Below are 20,343 nucleotides of genomic sequence, written 5' to 3'. Positions count from 1 at the left end.
AGCAGTTTTCAAACTCAAAGTGGCTTTTCACAAAACAAGCCACCTGTCAGCTCGCAGGAGGGAGAGGAGTTGAAAACAAAAGCTGATTGACAAAGTACACCCATAAACACAATGCTGAGACAGCCCCAAAAAGTTAATAATGACAACAATAAATATATGTCTGGCCTCCGCCTCCGAGGAGGGAGCTGAGGCACTCCAACTGCTCCTGTTGTGTTTCTGGGTCTTTGTTTTCTACTAAACAATAAAAATGAAATGAACAACAATCATGAATCGATACTTGATATTTTGAGGCAATTCTGTTTGCAGTGATTTGGGAGGAGAAAGCCTCCTGCCAGGGAAGAAATCAGGTTGAACAAATAAAACGTTACCCCTTATGGAGGTCGCCAGAGAGACGAGGGCCACTCTTCTAGAACTTGGGACTGGATCCTCTTGCAGCTGTGACCCAAAATTTGATGTTGTTTTCCCTGGAGTGGGGTACACAGGGGTGGCTTGAGGGGACTTTAGCACCCTCCATCCCTGACTCCATCAGCCTCATCCCCCAAGGCCACCAGAAAAAGCAGGGACTCCTGGCTGCCTACCCAGTATTCGTCGTCGCTCCTTCCTTATCTGCCACATAAGCCCCACGTTTCCCAGCCCACCTTGCAATTTGGGGTGGCCACATAGCTGGGTACTGGGGCTGCCTGTTCAGGGTTTTATTTAAAGGTCGGGAAACTGGCTAATGACACAAATACTGTTTTGTCAGGATAATGGATTGCAAAGCTTTTGAAAAGGTTTGCTCTATAATTCTCATCTTAATTATTCATCCACTTGGAGAAACTAATTTACAGGTGTCTGCTAATGTGCTGTGACCTTCCACAGCCTGGACACTCTCCTAAATGCATTTCCAACCCACAACATCAACCACTGCCTGCCACTTTGCATGTGTCATCACTTTTAAACTGCAAATAATTCTATAAAGTCAATGTTGTTTTTAATTTTTTCTTTATTTCAATACCTTCACGGGTATAAACTGCTTTTGGTGACTTGAGTGAACTGTGTAGCGGCAAAGTCTGGGTTCTCAGTGCACCTGTCACTCAAACAATGTGTACACTGGTCCCAACAGGCAGTTTTTCATCCCTCGCCTCCCCTCCCCGTCAGAGTTTCTAATGTCCCTTATGTTTCTCTATATGCCCCTGTGTGCCCACAGCTTGGCTCCCACTTATAAGTTAGAGGATGTGCTATTTTTCTGTTCCTGAGTTACTTCACTTAGGATGATGGCCTTCAGTTCCATCCAAGTGGCTGCAAAAGACAGTACTCCACTCTTTATGGCTGAGTAGTCTTTTTTTTTTTTTTTTTTTTTTTTTTTGAGACAGAGTCTCACTCCGTTCATTGCCCAGGCTGGAGTGCAGTGGCACGATCTTGGCTCACTGCAGCCTTCACCTCCTGGATTCAAGCTATTCTCCTGCCTCAGCCTCCCAAGTAGCTGGGATTACAGGTGCATGCCACCATGCCCAGCTAATTTTTTGTATTTTTAGTATAGAGGGGGTTTCACTATATTGGCCAGGCTGGTCTTAAATTCCTGACCTCAGGTGATCCACCCGCCTCGGCTTCCGAAAGTGCTGGGATTACCGGCATGAGCCACAGCGCCCAGCCCTTTATGACTGAGTAGTATAGTATGGTGTATACTACCATGTTTTCTTTCTCCACTCAAGAAAGTATTTGCTAAGTACACATCCGACCAGGGGTTGATATCCAGAATCTACAAGGAACTCAAACACATCAGTCATGAAAAAAATGAATAATCTCATTAAAAACTAAGCAAACAAGAACAGACATTGTTTCAAAAGAAGATATACAAATGGCCCACAAACATATATAAAATATATGTTATCTTTACTCCTCAAATACAAATACTGAAGCTCCGAGATGGCAACTTATTCCAGGAGCGCAGGGCTGGTAAAAGACGGGGCTGGGATTGGACCCAGGTTCCTCCAACTGGAAATTCTGCGCCTGCCTTTCCCCCTCCAGTTCTAGGAACGCTTCCCCAGGCTCCTCCTCCAGGCAATGGCTTCTCTCTGCCACGGAGGAAGCAGCCTTCGCAGACAGAGAGCAGGTCCAGTCTACACACAGCCCTGCTCCTGAGAAGCCAATGGTTCTGCTTTCCACCAACCGTCATGTCCACTTCCGAGTCCCTCCCACGCTGACCCGACTCCCCATGTGACTCATGGTACACAATCAGATTTCAGTCTCCGGGGGGAAAAGGCGAACAGGGTGCATTTTTTCTCAGGACAAAGTACATGGTGGATGCTAGTCAGTCCAACAGAGGCTGCACCACATACACAGGCGTCTCTGGGCTAGCTCATCACACACCACCACCGAGCCCCAGGAGAGGCAACATACCCTAGCCGGAGAACAGGTCTGAGAGAATCAACTCCAGAAGCGCTGGGAAAAGCATGGATTTAACAGAAAGATCCGGGCAGGAATCTTGGCTCTGCTACTTTCTAGGTTAATTTCATGTGCCAATGTGGCTAGGTCACGGTACCCAGATATTTCATCCAACACCAGACTAAATGTCATTGCAAAAGTATTGTTTAAATGAGATTAACAGCTTAATCAGTAAAGCAGATTATCTTCCATCATGAGAGTGGGCCTCATCCAATCAGCTGAAGGCTTTCGGAAAAACAAACAAACAAAATGGAGGTTTCATAAGGAAGTATGAATTCTGCCCCAAGACAGCCTTTGGACTTGAGTTGCAACATCAGTTTTTCCCTGGGTCTCCAGCCTAGAGGCCCACCCTGCAGATTCTAGAGTTGACAGATGCCACCATCACATGGGTCAATTCCTTAAAATATCAATCAATCTCAATCTGTCTACACACACACACACAATTGGTCCACATTTCTGGAGAACCCTGACTAATACAGTGAGGTTCAGCACACCCACCTCTCAGAGCCTTGGTTTCTCACATCTGTAAAACACAGGCAACACCCCCATCCTCACAGAGCTGTTAGACGGAAAAAAGCTGCAGGGAAAGCTACCCTGGGGCCCAGCACATTACAGGTACCCAATGAACAGAGCTTCTGTTATGTGTCAACCAGGGATTTCTCTAGGTGGTTACAAGGCCTTGTGGAAAAAGGTTGAGCTGAATGAGAATATGTATTCGAAATTACCTGCTTGTTTATATGTTTAGTGTCCATCTCTCCCACTAAATCTGAGGGGTCTCCTTGGGCCTGAAGTATTCCCAGAACTGTGTCTGGTACTCAAAGAGTATTCAATCAATATTGGCTGAATGAATGAAATGGTGCTCTGACCTTGTACTTTGCACAAAGTAAACAACCTCACTTCCCAAACCCCCCGGGGGTTTTGGAGTCTGTGTAAAGAGGGAGGGAGGTGGTGGGAACAACAGCTTACGAAGCCCCACTCTGCACCAAAGGATGTGTTGGGAACTTTACAGCTAATTCCCTCAATTACTCCTCAGCACAGGGGTTGCAGGTGAAAACAGTGACCAAAAGGCAGTTACTTCAAGCAGGGAGGAGAGCAACTATGAGGTCCCCTGTTTATAAACTTAGTATCTGAAAAGGTAAAGGCCACTTGAGATTCTGCCCATAAAACAAATACAAAATAGACCGCGACAAAGTGAAACGAGAGAGGAGAGAGAGAGGAGGGGAGGAGACAGATAAGAGGAGGAGAAAGGGAGGGAAGGCGGGAGGGAACACGTGAGAGAGAATGGCCAGCAGGTGAGGACGCCTTGGCTACAATCTGAAGCAAGGATGCAGCTGGAAAAAAGAAGGCAAGCCCAGGGGGAGCAGAAAGATGGTGGAAGCTCGGCGGTGGAGCAGTCCAGAGGGAGAGGAGCTTCAGGCCTGGCTGGATTCCCTTTCTCTGTCTCTTGACTCTACCTTCCTCTGCATCAACTCCATGCTCAGGCAAGACTTCTCAGTCCCACAGAGAGTGATGGCGGACATCAGTGCTCCCAGCTCCTCGGGAAGCCGAGGCGGGAGGGATTGCTTGAGCCCAGGAGGTGGAGGTTGCAGTGAGCTATGATTCTACAGCTGCACTCCAGCCTGGGCAACACAGCAAGACCTTTTCCACTCATGGGAACGTCTGAGTCCCTTGAGTGGAAAAATGAGCCCCAGCCCCAGCCTCTCCGGTTCAAGTCCAGCAAGTAAAGGTGTGCGCCTCCTGCTCTAAGACCCCAGCAGCACTGTCACAGCAGTGACTGGCTCTGACCAAAATACACGCACACCCTGAACCAGTGTGCCCGGGAAGTAGCCAAGGTAGGGGGGGTGACAGGCCCACATAAACCACATGGATTGAGGGCTGGACAGAGGGTTTCCCAAAGAAAAAACAGGTTACCAGGAAAGGGGGAATGGATACTGACTAGACAAAAGGTATCCAATGCCACAAGCACACAGACAGAAACTGAACCAGGACTTCGACCCAAACGAATTCTTCTTCACAGCCCACGCTCTTTCCGCCAGCACCTGCCACCCTTCTCGGCCATGCACAGTCAGATGGGCAGGCTCTTACGTAGCGAGTCTTCAGTCTCGACAACAACAGAGGGCCAGCGTCCTAAAGTCATGCCACCTTGTTAAGGACAACACACAAACAAGGAATACCTGACTTAAGTGCAGAGCAGCAGGTAGGCAAGGTCCAACTCATGCTATTGACTGAGGAGCGCTGAACAGCAGACAGTTGGGGCCACTGCTGGTCCCACGTCTCCTAAGTGGTCCTGATGAGACTACAGAGGAGTCAGACACGAGGCCGGTGGCCCAGGAGCATCCCTTCAGCCACCTACAGGTCCCAGCTATGGAGCCGTTGAGCCCCACCAGGATCTGGTCCAAACAGAAATGAGGAGTCTCGAGCTGGAGAGTGAGAGGACAGCAGGTGGTCACTCAAACTCTTAAAACACTCAAAGCCAGGTGCGGTGGCTCATGCCTGTAATCTCAGCACTTTGGGAGGCCAAGGTGGGTGGATCACTTGAAGCCAGGAGTTTGAGACCAGCCTGGCCAACATGGCAAAACCCCGTCCCTACTAAAAATACAAAAATCAGCCAGGCATGGTGGCGCACGCCTGTAATCCCAGCTACTTGGGAGGTTAAGGTAGGAGAATCACTTGAACTCAGGAGGCAGAGGTTACAATGAGCTGAGATCACCCCACTGCACTCCAGCCTGGGTGACAGAGTGAGACCCCATCTTAAAAAAAAAAAGAAAAGAAAAGAATCAGAACATAACTCTGAAGCTTCACCACCAATGACCAGCAGCTGCTAACAGAGGAGATAAGAACAGCACAGTATGCGACCCCGCCCACCACAGCAACACCAGATTCCCTTGTTTCCAGACTTGGAATCCCACAGCTAAGTCCACAATCTGCCCATCATCTCTCCAGGCTCCAAACCGTCACAGAGTCAGGACATTATACTTTAACCCCCTGCAACCCGTGAGTTTCACAGGGAATACCTGCCTGTCTCATTTGTCAACAACCAACCAAATTTATCTAAAGCCCTATTTTTCCCATTAGTAAACCAAGATTTTCAGGAGAAGCCAAAAGCACCTTACGGAAAGGGGCAGCTACAACATGGTCTCTCCGTCGCAACTGGTGCCTCCAATGTAAATGATACCACAACATACCCGTGCAGAACAGACCTTCTAACAGCCCTCTAACAAAGCTAAGTACATTTCCAAAATGCAACCTAGTACCGCAAGGATCTCCATAAATGCAGAAATCAATGAGTAACAAGTGACTCAGTCTTTCTTTTTCTTTTTTTTTTTTTTGAGACAGGGTCTCACTCTACCGCCCAAGCTAGAGTGCAGGAGCATGATCATGGCTCAGGGCAGTCTCAACCTTCCAGGCTCAAACGATCCTCCCACCTCAGCCTCCCAAAGAGCTGGAACTACAGGCATGCACCAGCACACCTGGCTAATTTTTGTTTTAATTGTTTCTAGAGACGGGGTCTTGCTCTGTCATCCAAACTACAGTGCAGTGGCAGAATCATGGCTCACTGAAGGCGCTTGCCCAGGCTGATCTTGAACGCCTGGGCTCAAGCAATCATCATGATTCAGCCTCCCAAAGTGCTGGGGTTATAGGCGTGAGCCACCACACCCAGCCAAGTGACTCAGCATATCTGACACACATGTCGCTAGCACATTCTTGGACACCCTTCCTACCATAGACCCTCACAACCTATCAGGTATTCCTTCTGAGACTCCAATAGCACAAACCCCAAAATAAGCTCTTTCTGAAGAGCCACACAAATGAATGAGAAGATGGAGACCACATGCCTCTGAGTGCTCCAGCAGGGACAGCAGAGCTGGCCGGCCGGCCACAACTCAATGCTCCCCACTTCCACAGGGTAGATTTCTTGTGCAAAGCAGCTGCCCAGCCAGAGAGAAGAGTTCTGAGACCCCTCTGTACCCAGGTGGGGCTGTATGACTAGCCCTCACCCATGGAACGTGAGCAGAGCGGTGTGGTCACTTCTAGAGGAAAGGAGAATGAGAATCATCTCCCCGCTCTTAAGTGGTATGGAATGTTGCTTCCCGAGACTTGTTTCCCTTCTCAGGGAATGCTCTTTCCATCTACATCAACATCTCTGTGACTGAAATCACTCCCGATAGTCACTTGGATGGACCCCGGTAACAAGTTTTTATTAAGCACCTGTTGTGTACTTGATTAATAAAAAAAGAAAAAACCTGCAAGTTTCTAAGTCCCAGACCCTGCCCCCTATGTGGTCACATGGTCTAGCAGAGTAGACAGAGCACACACACAAGACGTGACCACAAAATAACCCATAGTAGCAAAAAGCAAATGCCAGACTCTGCTTACTGCTCGTAGCAAGCACCACAGGGGTTTAGGAAATTGAAAGATGCATGTAATTAGATTTCTTTCAGGTGAAAGGAGAAGAGCTGGATCTTACCATAAATGCAACGGCTGGCCTGAGCAAGCATAAGGGAAGCGGCGTTTCTAGGAGGGGAGACTGGATGAGCCAAGAGTGGGGTCGTAAAGTGGTTGTGATGGTGGCACATGAGACAAACATAACAGCAAAGCAGCTTCGTGATGAGCAGTGAGAGGGGGCACATGACGGTGGGACAGGAAGGGTCGGGAACGGAGATGAAATACAATTACCCACGGTGGATTCTTGTGGCAGCAGGGATTGGGGCACAGTAAAGGCACTGGGTTAACTCACACAGTGGTGGTGACCAGCTTCCATCGAGCGTCCCTGGTTTTTGTTTTTTATTTTATTTTTTAGACAGAGTTTCACTCTGTCACCCAGGCTGGAGTGAAGAGGTGTGATCTTGGCTCACTGCAACCTCCACCTCCCAGGTTCAAGCAATTCTCCTGCTTTAGCCTCCCAAGTAACTAGGATTACAGACACATGTCACCACACCCAGCTAATTTTTGCATTTTTAGTAGAGACAGGGTTTCACCATGTCAGTCAGGCTGGTCTTGAACTCCTGACCTCAGGTGATCCACCCATCTTGGCCTCCCATAATGCTGGGATTACAGGCATGAGCAACCACGCTTGGCCTAGCCTCCCTGGTCTTAACTCAATGGTGCCTAGTTGAAGAGACAAATTCTGAGGCTAAATCAGGATTCAAGAAGAAAAGTGCACCCTTGACTAATTTACTATATCAACCACTGGCCAAGAATCAGAGAGTGTCAGCACATTTGTAGCATATTTGCTTACTCTGAACTTCATTAATTGGAAAGGGATATCCTCCAAGGCAGTGGTTCCAAACACCGCACTCCAACCTGCACACTGGAATCATTTCGGAAGTTTAAAAAAAATCCTCATTCACACTACTAACTTTTGGATCTGGGTGGGTCCAAGCATCAGGATGTTTTTAAATTTCCCAGGTGACTCCATTAAAAGCCAATACTAGGAACCACTGCTCTATAGGGTGAAGAGATGGAAAGACGGGACAGTGAGAGAAGCTCCTCTCCTGCTGGGTCTGCTAGAAAGACTAAAGCTACAGCTGCTGGCAACCTCTTGCTAGTCCAAGGAGAACACCTGGCTGAGAAGGCGGCCAGCACACAGTGAGGGATGGGAGCACCCGTGTACTGACTCATGGGAGCTAACTGTGTGTGTCTCTTTCCAACTCTGCAAACAGTGACATCGTGTTGGCAGTCTGAAATCAGACATAGAAGGAGGATTTACAACACCATGGAAATCTGCAAACATTCTAAACCAGGGTTTTTTTTGTTTTTTTTTTTTTTCAGAGAGCTATTTGTTAGACGTTTACCAGCACATCACTCCGAACAATGAAAAAAAGTAACAGAGTTGAGAAACCGAATTAAGAAAGAAAAAACTTCTGATGATACTGTTTGAGCCCCTGGATCAAACCATCCCTTAAGGCAGATACTCCTGGACTTCTCTTTTATTCGCTTAAGACAGATTAAATCAGATTTTATGACTCTTGTCATCACAAGAGCTCTGAAAGATGCAACTAGGGCAGGGTCAAAGTCACATGCTAGCTGTGGTCACTAAAAGCAAAAACCACACGTGATCAGGAGAATCCAATTGGAGGCACAACTGAAAGATGCAGTTTCACAGGGGTGACGCACATTATTTGGGGGGCACTAAAAGGAAGGTCTATGAATTTGTCCACTACTAGGCTCTCCACAGCTGCAACGGATCTGAAATCAACTAAAGGCCATGAGATCCAACAGCAGCCAACAGCTCCTATTTTATTTGTATTCATTTATGTTACAAACACTTACAGAGCATGCATCATGGATCAAGCACTGTGCAGGCACTTTCAACAGAGCAGGGGAATAGACATGCCAAGATCCCTGCTCTTGTGGACTGTACGGTGCAAGGGGGAACACTGGGAAGAAATAAGCAAGAAAATCAATGACCAAGATACTTCGAGGGCCTGGTAAGTGCTATGTTGAAAAGACGGAGATGGAATGAGGGAGGCGGCACAAGGTAAGACAGGGCAGTCAAGAGGAGGTAGCATCTGAATGGAGACCTGCATGGCAAGGTGGAACCAGCCATACAGAGACCAGGGAAGAGCGTCCCTGCATAAGGGCAGCACGTGTAAACGGCCTAAGGCAGGAACCAGCCTGACATGTTTGAGGATTGGCCTAAAGGCCAGTGTGGCTGGGGTGGACACAGCAAGAGGGAGGATGGTGGGAGATGAGGCTGGAATTTAGCCAGATCACAAGCACTGAAGGCCATCGTCAAGAAGTCAGGACGGGAAAACCATAAGCGGTAAACAGCAGAGTGAAGGGATTTACAAGGTTCCATGTTTACTCCACTTGGGACACACACACACAGAGCCAGCTTTGGTGGACTGCTATTCCTTGCAACCGAAGAAGACTGCCTCAAACAAAGCCATCTTTGCCTCTGTGCACACTGGGAGTGGAAACAGCAGGCCATGCACGTAGAGATGCCCTGAAGCCTGCAATGGTTCAAGAAAAAAAGAATAAAAAGTTACCCTGCAAGCTCCCCTGAAACACTGTGGGCTCCAGGAATCATCTAGCCCACGACTCTCCATCTTCACTGAATCAGCCTTCTAAACTGCCCTGTCCCATTCTTTGGAAGGCCAGGGAAACTGACACCCCAGCCAGAGCACAAAGCACACGCGGGTGTGGAATCAGGGATCGCTGGGCTCACCCCAGGGAAACTGACACCCCAGTGAGAGCACGAAGCACACGTGAGTGTGGAGCAGGGATCGCCGGGCTCACCCCCGGAAAACTAACACCTTAGAGAACAAAGCACACGTGGGTGTGGAATCGGGGATCACTGGACTCACCCCGGGGAAACTGACACCCCAGCCAGAGCACAAAGCACACATGGGTGTGAGCAGGGATTGTTGAGCACACCACACAGCCGCAAAGACACGACACACCAGACAGGCTGATGACTTCCCATTTTTTTGCTTCTTTTGTTTCTGAGAACAAACTTTTTAAACTGCTCCCAAGCCTCCTCATCTGTCAGCTTCCTCCCACTCAGTCTCCTGCCCTTGCTGCTGATTATTTTGATGGCCACCAGCAATGGTCTATTCCTTCTCCCTCTCTCCCTGGGTTGACTGCAGATTAATTACATGGGGATGCTGAGGAGAGTTCGCAGCTTTAAAATCCATTGCTACGGAACAGGACTACGCTACGGTGGCCAGGAACAGTTATGACAGTGGAGTATCCAGTAAGAGGGGAGGTAGGAGGAAAAACCTTACAGTGCAGGAGCAGATACTGTACGTGGGAAGACAATTCCACAGAAATAATCGCCCTTTACAAGGACGAACAGGCCTGTATCCAGGAAAGAGGTAATAATTTGCCATAGAACACATGAGCTATAGAAAACTAGTCAAGCTTGACAACAGGAGCAGGGGAGGCTAGTGGAATGACTGTTCCTATCACCAAAAGGTCCAGGGTGGGACTGTCACAGCAGGCACAGCTGGATTCAGGGACCCTAAAGACAGGATCAGAGCTCGCTTTCTCTCTGCCTTTCAGCTCAGCTGCTCTTTCTGTGCGATAGCCTCATTCCCAAGCTCCACGTGGAGACAAGCGGACTACAGCGGCCCCAGTCTCCCAGCCCAACAGGAAAGCAAGAATTCTTGTTGATTGTGTATGAAAGCCCTGAGATCCAGCCAGAGGCGGCCAGGTAAGGTCAAGTGCCGTGCCGAGGATGAAACCAGTGACATCACAGGACTGACAGTGAGTGAGGACGCTGTCAAGTGAAAACTGGAGCAAGTGCAGAGGACACAGATGTTCACTACCCACACGTGGATGAGGAAGTCACGCAAGCATGTGACACGGACAGACCTGTGTCTCTCTGGAGTCGCGTGTGGCCAATCCTAGCAGGAGGATCTCTTCTTCAGTACACAGAGCAAGCTCTCATGTCAGACAGACGCTCCTGGGAAGAGTCCAGGAGAAGCCCACCGCCTAAGATGGTTCTGTTTTGCAGCAAACACCTCCACAAGAACTTCCCTGCTGTGGGAACATCAGAGCGACCAGCCTCCCAGCTGAACATGCAACCACTGACCACACCCGAAGAATGACACCACCGGCCCACCTGACAGCGGGGCCACGCCACGCAACTTCAGAGACGTCCCCTCCAATATCTAGAGGGGGCTGGTCACCGGGTCTGGCATCAGCAATCCCAGATGGATAAGCGCAAAAACGGGGCAAGGGCTTCCTTTGGCCAGAAAGGCAGACAATGCATGGGCAGGGGGTGGAAACGGTAGGTTTTCCCGACCCAGGTGTGGCTACAGATGAAAAGCTGGAGCTCTCCTCTGAGACACCAAGTTTGTCCAGCCAGGGAGTTATGACCAAAAAAATCCTAATCTTCAAAACATCAGCCTCCCACCACCATCTCCATAGGATGATGATGAAGTGAAGACGACGCCCATATCCATCAAAGACTAAATCAATAGCTCCGTTCAACTGTATTAGTCTCCCATTGCTGCTATAACAAATTACCACAAACCTAGTGGTGTAAGACAACACAGATTTATGATGTCAAGTTCAGGATGGCAGAAGGCCAACATGGGTTGTTTTTCCTTTTTTGCAACCTAGTAGTACAAGGCTCACCATAAATGCAGGAAAAAAAATGAGTAACAAGTTACTCTATTTCTTTTTTTTTCTTTTTTTTTTTTTTTTAAAGAGACAGGGTCAGGCCAGGCATAGTGGATCACACCTGTAATCCCAGCACTTTGGGAGGCTGAGGCAGGCGGATCACCTGAGGTCAGGAAGGCAAGACCAGCCTGGCCAACATGGCAAAACCTGGTCTCTACCAAAAATACAAAACTTAGCTGGGCATAGTGATATGTGCCTGTAGTCCCAGCTACTCCAGAGGCTAAGGCAGGAGAATCACTTGAACCTGAGAGACAGAGGTTGCAGCAAACTGAGATTGCGCCACTGCACTCCAGCCTGGGCGACAGAGCGAGACTCTGTCTCAAAACAAAAAAAAAGTGAAACGCCCCAATGGACTCTCTCCCCTTTGGACCCCAATGACTGAGAAGTAATTCTGAAAACCCACTGGCACCTCACAGGGGAGATTCCTGGGTCCAGATGTGGCAATCAGTGTTCTAGGTGAAACCCGAGTCTCCCATCAACCGCCAGTAATGAAAATGGTATTTTGATCACATTTGTCTGATTCCTGCATCTATTTCTTATGGAGAACTTGAGGGGAAAAGAGCCATGATTAATTACATGTTAAAACAAAGTTACGATTTGCTGACCACTTGTTATGTGTTAAGAACAGAACATATAAGCATCTCACGTAACAGCCGCCCTCGATCCCTCAACGCCAACTGACATCCGGCAGAACCGGCGCTCCTCAGGGCTCTCTGATAAACCATGAGCTGGAAAAGGAAAAAGCTCTCTTCCACCGAGTATGGGAACGAATTAATTAATGAATGTATGTATATGTGTTTAAAGGAAAAAGGCCGTGTGAAGAGCCAGAAGTTGACTCTCCAAGTGACAGCTTGACCAGGTCCAGAGACCTTTCCTGCTCCCAGTGCTGGGCACGTTTCCATCAGGCCCAACACCACTAAACACCTGAACCACCCAACTACTTCCTTCCTGACTTCCCAAGTACCAACAGGTGAGACTCCAGGTAAGTCAGCGACAGAGAGGACAGGCCTTCTGGTCTACCCAGCAGCTCCGTGTCTCACCAGTGTTGAGTCAGGTGTTCTGGTGTCCATCATTGTCTGTGTGCTTGCCTAATGTGAGCCTGCTCCTAACGAGCCAGTCTGTCTACACAACCCTAAAGTTGAAGTGATGCACCTGCTCTCCCCAGACCTCTCAGTGAGCTGCCAAGGGGTCTCTGCAGGCATGAAGCCAACTGGCAAACATCTTGTTTCAAATTTCAGCAATAAGCCCAAAATGAAAGCATGAGTTTTCAGAGGGATCTCCTGCTTTCATAAGTGAAACTTCCCTACACTGGCTCCCTGGGGAGGAGAAAGGGTGTCCAATGCCATTAACAACAGAACTGATCAAATGACCAGTAAGACTTACAATGAAGTGGAACTGCCAGGCGAGTTCCTGGTAGATATGGCAGCCCTTGCACCATGGTTCTAACGCTGGAGGAAGAGCACAAAGAATTTGCCCTAAGGTGAGAGACTCAAAAGAGCAAATAAAGGTATCAGCTTTTGGCAAATCTGACATTACCAAGGAAAAACAGCACTTGAGAGGCAAATAACCCAACCTCACTTCTGGACCACATTAGGGGGAAAAGAAAGAAAGAAAAAAAAAACTTTCCAATAGATAATGACGCCACCCAAATTCCAAATTCCAGTCCTTATTTTGCTGCTTAAATAATGATTTTCTTGGAGGGACTAGATCACTCCTCTTAAAAAAAAAAAAAAAAAAGAGGGTGGGAATCTGAAATTTGATATCTGTAAAATTAAAGGTTGTCAATGTCTATTCTAAAAGTTCATTTTAAGTTGTTTTGTTTAAACCCTGGAGGCATTTTCCGTAAGAATGTAGTAATGCAGGAGTAAGAGACTGCTGCTAGGTGGAGTCACCACATAATTCATGTAAGAGTTGTCGCAACTACATCCTGAAATGGCTCATATCCAGCTGTGGCTCAGGGCACTCAGGATCGGCCTGGGGAAATGGACCTTCAGCTGCTATGAAAAACCATTCTGCACACTGTAGGTTCCATATGCCCATTTGGGGAGAATCACGCTCAAAATTTTCCGACTTAGAAATGCACTGTGTAGTGCTGAGGTTTTCAAATCAAAAGCAAGCCCAGCGGTGCTTCTTTTTAACCTGACTTTAATAGTCTTGTTGTATTGAATCCAAGTTCTGTGTAAGTAATGTGTAGATTTCACAAAAGGTGGTGGTGCTGTCCACAGGTCACCTGCATTAGAGTCACATATCTAGAAGTGTAAATCTAGAGCCTCATCCTAAGTCCACTGGCATAACTCCCAGAGGCAGGGTCCTGGAAAGAGGTATATTTAATGGGCTCCCCAGGCAATTCCTCTGCACAGTAAAGTTAAAAGAATTTTATAATACAAAGAACCAGAGGTTTGGAGAAAAATGCCTGAGCTCGTTTCCACCACAGACACATGCACCAGCCCCTTAAGCTCTCCTAAGCCCCTAATAACAAACTTTAAAATAATGGAAAAATACCTGCTCATCACAAGGTTACTGAGTCAAATCAGAGTACATTTGAACTTGATTGGAAAGGGCAAAGGGCTAGACAAATACTATTCATTCAAAGCATGTAATGAATGTAGTGAATGACTAAAAAGCCAGTTGCTGGGGAAACAGAGATGAGATATAAAAACTTGGGAGACCAACATATAAATAATTCTGTATAATGAAATGAATTCAGGGCCATAATAGCAATATTTCTATGAGAAGGGCATGAGCCCACAGAGAAAGATAATTAATTCTGCACTGATAACCCCCAGAATGATCACAGTTACCTACCCAAATATGAACGAAGCAAGGCATGTTATCAAATAGTATCACCAATAAGCTGATCCTGATCAAATGGGAACCAAAAGAAATATACAAGCTTCAAAAACATTCACGTCTTCACGCAATTACTAAATAAGTCATAGCCAGATTCCAATCCTGTCTCCTATAAAAATAACAACCATTTATTATATACCGGGTACCATACTAGAAACTCTGCATTCATTGTTTTGGAAAATCCTCACAATGCTCTCAGGACACTGGTGTGATGTCCTGGTACATGTAGGAAAATAATTCCAAGCGGTCAGGCAGTCATGGGTGAGCATGAATTCAGTGCAGGTTTGGTTGACTCTGAAGACATGGACTGGGAGCAGTGGCTCACGCCTGTAATCCCAACACTTTGGGAGGCCGAGGGGGATGGATCACCTGAGGTCAGGAGTTCAAGACCAGCCTGGCCAACATAGTGAAACCCCATCTCTACTAAAAATACAAAAATTAGCTGGGTATGGTGGCAGTTGCCTGTAATCCCAGCTACTCAGGAGGCTGAGGCAGGAGAATCACTTGAACCCGGGAGGTGGAAGTTGCAGTGAGCCGAGATTGTGCCAGTGCACTCCATCGTGGGTGGCAGAGTGAGACTATGTCTCACACACACAAAAAAAGAGACATGTGAATGTGGGGAACACCCAGCATTCATTAAAACGTCCACATTCTAAGAGCTTGTCTTTAAGGAAATTTTGTTGTGGTCTTTTGGCTGAAGGCTGCAAGACACATCAACCAGAGTTAAAGATCCTTTCTTCAGGCTGCCCTGAGAAATAGTTTAGGAGATTTTAGAAGCAGCACATGGCCCCACCTCATTTGGTGAGATCTTCATGATTGTTCTTCTGTCTACTGGAATTTCTGATTAATAACAATAATAACAGCTAAAATTTATCCAGCATTTATTCTATGGTAGACATTATGCTAAGATGTCTACATGGATTGCCTCATGAGGCAGGTGCTATCAACCAACCTCATTGTAGAGATGAAAAAACTGAAGTGCAGTGAAATTAGGAAACTTAACCAGAGCTGGGATTGGAACCTGATCAGCCTAAGTCCACCACTCTGATTCTCTATCATCTTGGATTTCTGTGGCTTGCACCCGTGGCCTGCTGTGACTTCATCATATCACAAGGTTCACTGCCATGCAACTATCTCAAGACTCTGGACATAAAATTCTCTAAGTACACAAATCAATAAGACTTTTGCTAATAGTCTAGCAAGTGAGTCTTACAATATTAGTTATGCATGTTGCAGGGATATACATCAGGTTTTCCACCTGATTAATTTTCTAGAATCCTGAGCAGCACCATTATTCTAATCCATCCACACATGCACTCATCACATGTTGAGTGTTAATGAAAAAGCCCGGCCCCTCCCAACCCGGGCTCAGGCTCCCCCTCACCTTCAGCTGTTTGACCTTCTCTTTTCAGCATCTGGACAGCTCCTACATATTTCTTCAGCTGGACTTTGAGCACCTCGTTCTCTCTGCAAGTACAAGAATGTTAAAATATATATATTTAAAAAGTGACAATGTGGACCCACAGGAGGGGGCAGGGGTGGGTGGTGAATCTGTGCAAAGAAAAGCACAATTTGCATCTTATAAATGTTAATCTATTCTCATGGTTTCGAGATCATCATGAGAGAAGGCTGTGTTACCACAGGTATGTTTGCAGAATACCTTCAAGAACTGTTCTTTCATGAGACAGATAAGCACCAATTGGTTCCAGTGTCCACAAATCCAGAACACAGACACAGGCTGTGCTTAGGCTGTTTGAAGCTACCCATCTATCAGGTGCCTATTCAGTGCCAGGAACTCTAGTCTTCTCTCCATTTACAGAAGCATGTACTGACTAATGTGCATTCACTCTGGGGAATGTTCTTAATATTTTTATCAACTGTGACATGTATTAAACACTTATTATTTGTCAGGAGTCATGTCAAGTGTTTGTACAGAATCTCCTTGAATCCTTCCAAGGCACTAACACAACCCTCATTTTACAGCTAAGGAGGCTGAGGCATAAAGAGAAGCAGTTGGACCAAGTCCACACCCACCCCCATGTAAGATTACACTAAGAAACACAGAACCCAGGGTATGACAGGACCCCACCTGCTGAACTCACTCCCCAGGTACACTGGCTGACAACGGAACGTGAGGACCAAGGGGAAAAATCTGCCATTTGTTGAGTATTTAGACTTTACATACGTCTCTTTGAACCAAGCACGCATCCATTCATTCATCCATCCATCCGTCATTCAGGAGAAAGGTGCTTCATTCAGTAGAAAAATGCACAGTGGCCTGCAGTAATCTCCATATTTTACAGGAGAAGAGTTGGACAAATAAGGTTTCTGACCAAGGTCACCAGGAAAACTCACTAGTAAGATCTGAACCCAGGTTTCCCTGCCCCCAAGGCCCACAAGGACTCTTCACCATCTCCTTTGAGATTCAGACTTGGTGTCTGACCATCTCTACCAGAGGGAGCTGCCTCTTGCACATTTTCTATTTCTGCCCCCACCCCCTACGCCTCAGGCCTTGAGCCTAAGTGCCTTTAAATGTGCTAGAGTATTTTTTCTTTCCTTGCAATGAAAAGAGCTGAAGACTGGTTTTTTTTCTGTGATTATAAAAATAAAAAACGCTCATTGCAAAATAATCAGAATACATTTAAGAAGAAAAGCAAAAACATGCTAAGACCCCAACATCTTGAAATAAACTCCATTAACATTTTTATATCCATCCTATTATTTCTCTAGGTGCACACACACATCCTAAACAATTTTAGGGGGATGAAACCTCCTTCACAATGCTTTAATTTTTGTGTGAATGTTTGAAGGCTTTTTTCCCCTGTTTACTGTTCCACTCAACACTTCCCCATGGTAACCAATGGCAAAAACCTAGTATATACCTTTCAGGCCTTCCTCCATGCTCTGACAATCACTACCAACCCAATACACTCAGAGTCTCTATGACAGAATAGTATAAATGTTTCTGAGATTGGGACGTCTCATTTAATAATGCACCACAGTAAGCCTCTCACTCAGTCTATTTACGGATGGAAATACCACCCACTGCTATAGATACGCCAAACACTGACTTAGTTGAAAAACTTGAAACTGCTCATCCCTGGTGCCGAGTGTCTGTTTTCAATGCATCTGACTACATCCCAGCCCATGACAACAGCACTTTCTTTGTATTTTGCTTCTCTGTGCTGTATTGTGGCAGAAAAAAACATCAAGATCAAACTCAGACACTACCGTAGACTTAGGCATCACCTGAGAACTTGACGTTCGTCTCCGAAGCTCTGGAGAAAGAAAACCACAAGGGAGTCCCTTAGTTATCCCCTCATCCCAGACAAAGCCTGTCATGGATGCCTCCACAGGTATCTGTACTTTCTCCATCTGTGACATGAGTTGCAAATGTTTGAAACGAAATAACAAGTCCTTAAAATGTTTGTGGGAGAGAAAATCTTCCCTGATGGGGATTATACAGGATGTTTTTTGTTTTGTTTTGTTTTTGAGATGGAGTCTCACTCTGTCGCCCAGGCTGGATTGCAGTGGCATGATCTCGGCTCACTGCAACCTTAGCCTCCCGGGTTCAAGCAATTCTCCTGCCTCAGCCTCCCGAGTAGCTGGGACTACAGGCACACACCACCATGACCGGCTAATTTTTGTATTTTTAGTAGAAATGGGGTTTCACCATGTTGGCCAGACTGTTCTCAAACTCCTGACCTTAAGTGATCCACCCGCCGCAGCCTCCACAAGTGCTGGGATTACAGGTGTGAGCCACTGCACCCAGTCTGTAGAGCATGTATTCTAGGATTCCTATAGCCAGAATCTCATTGCTCAGCCCAGCCTATTCCTAATCTCCACATGTGAATTCAAGTCACATATCTTAAAGCCAGGGAAAGAAAGGCATTTATACACATTTCTAAACAATAGTTCATGGAAGAACATTTTCCAAGAGGCCCCATGACCAACAGAAGTCATATCAGTGCTTGGAGGTCAGGTCTCCTCTCTCATTTGCTGCCAGCTGTCAGGCCAATCCTCCGCTTCCCTGTTCATCTTCAGCTCTGGGGCCAGCACTAAAATGTTTCAGATAGCTGCTTTTCTTCTGGTCTGAAGAAATCTTTTAATACTGTGTTCAGATTCTATCTAAAATCACACCTGGCTGGGTGCGGTGGCTCACATCTGTAATTCCAGCACTCTGGGAGGCCGAGGCAGGGGGATCATCTGAGGCTAAGAGTTTGAGATCAGCCTGGTCAACATGGTGAAATCCTGTCTCTACTGAAAATACAAAAATTAACTGGGCGTGGTGGCAGGCGCCTATAGTCCCAGCTACTCAGGAAGCTGAGGCAGAAGAATCACTTGAACCTGGGAGGTGGAGGTTGCCATAAGCCGAGATCATGCCACTGCACTCCAGCCTTGCGACAGAGCAAGACTCCGTCTCAAAAAAAAAAAAAAGAAAAAAAGAAAAGAAAAAAAAGTGTTGCCAATGTGGAGTGTGGCAGAGTTGGACATCTGAGATGTTTGCACCTTCCTTGAAATTCCTCCTTGCTAGCTATGAAGTGAGAAGCAGCACAGCACCAAGACTCCCTTATAGGTAAAAGATGTGCCTCATTCCCAGAGATCCATACATGTATAGTGGGAAATATGCTTTTCAATCTGCAACATATGAGCACCTGCCTCTGAGTAGGGCACTTAATATTCGAGGTGTGGAAGACATGCTCACATTTTACCTACACAGTAACCCTACAAAACAGGTTATTATTGCTGCCATTTTTCCTTTTTTTTTTTTTTTTTCTTTTTTTTTGAGACGGAGTCTGGCTCTGTCGCCCAGGCTGGAGTGCAGTGGCGTGATCTCGGCTCACTGCAAGCTCCACCTCCCGGGTTCACACCATTCTCCTGCCTCAGCCTCCCGAGTAGCTGGGACTACAGGGGCCGCCACCACGCCTGGCTCATTTTTTGTATTTTTTAGTAGAGACGGGGTTTCACTGTGTTAGCCAGGATGGTCTTGATCTCCTGACCTCGTGATCCGCCCGTCTCGGCCTCCCAAAGTGCTGGGATTACAGGCTTGAGCCACCACGCCCGGCGCTGCCATTTTTCTTACTGCCTTCTGAAGACCAGGAGTGGTGGCTCATGCCACCCACCTGGGAAGGCCAAGGCAGGCCCATCACTTGAGCCCAGGACACTAGCCTGGGCAACATGGTGAAACCCCATCTCTACAAAAGATACAAAGATTAGCTGGGTGTGGTGGCATGCACCTGCAGTCCCATCTACTTGGGAGGCTGAGGTGGGAGGATCGTTTGAGCATGGGAGGCGAAGGTTGCAGTGAACAAAGACCTAGCCTGAGTGACAGAGTAAGACCTTGTCTCAAAAAAAAAAAAGGAGGAAAGAAACTGAGGCTCAACGAGGCTAATTGAACTATCCAAAAACTGACAACCAGCAAAGGCAGAGCCACAGTTCACTTCAGCCTCTCCATGTCTATGTCCCTCTCCTCTCTGCCACATACTTGGTGTCTAATTAGATCACCAGCAACACATCATGAGGTTGGTTTTACTGTGCCCATTTTGCAGATGGGAAATTTGAGGCCCAGAGGGTCTAACACACACTCCAACCTGGGATTTAAACCCATATCCTTTAACTTCAAAGTCTCCTATTACATCATAAACGTTTAGAGAATTAAGTGAACAGGGCAACATTGAAGACGTAAGGCCTGGAAAAACTCCATGAGAAAACATGTGCTCATCAGCACAGGTCTGCAGAATCTCTTGGGTGGCTGAGACTACTGTGCAGATGTGAACAGGATCCTCCTGACCAGCTAGCTTTGCTAAGAGAGGCTTAGGAACTTTCCTCGAGTTATGGAGCTCAAGCTTCTGCTGCCAACCCCTTTAGACATCTCATAAATGTAAGCAGTTAGTCACATGCGAGCTTTAGGAAATATGAATCAACAGCCCCAAGAAC

At 46.9% G+C, this 20,343-nt stretch overlaps 1 protein-coding gene across 12 annotated transcripts in view; it reads right to left on the bottom strand.

Moving 5' to 3' along the window:
• Positions 1-20,343, bottom strand: part of SNX29 (sorting nexin 29) — a 589,214-nt gene that overhangs the window by 359,498 nt on the left and 209,373 nt on the right. For 9 of the 12 annotated variants that reach the window (XM_005591284.5, XM_045381437.3, XM_065537181.2 and 6 more), the window contains one exon: positions 15,791-15,873. The exons of the other annotated variants lie outside the window; for them this stretch is intronic. In XM_005591284.5, coding sequence (XP_005591341.3) covers positions 15,791-15,873 — 83 coding nt within the window. The remainder of the gene's footprint in view (positions 1-15,790; positions 15,874-20,343) is intronic. 12 annotated transcript variants of the gene reach the window in all.

This window comes from Macaca fascicularis, chromosome 20, assembly GCF_037993035.2.
Source record: "Macaca fascicularis isolate 582-1 chromosome 20, T2T-MFA8v1.1".
In the NCBI taxonomy this organism is placed as follows: Eukaryota; Metazoa; Chordata; class Mammalia; order Primates; family Cercopithecidae; genus Macaca; species Macaca fascicularis.
This window is presented reverse-complemented; position numbering and strand designations above follow the sequence as displayed.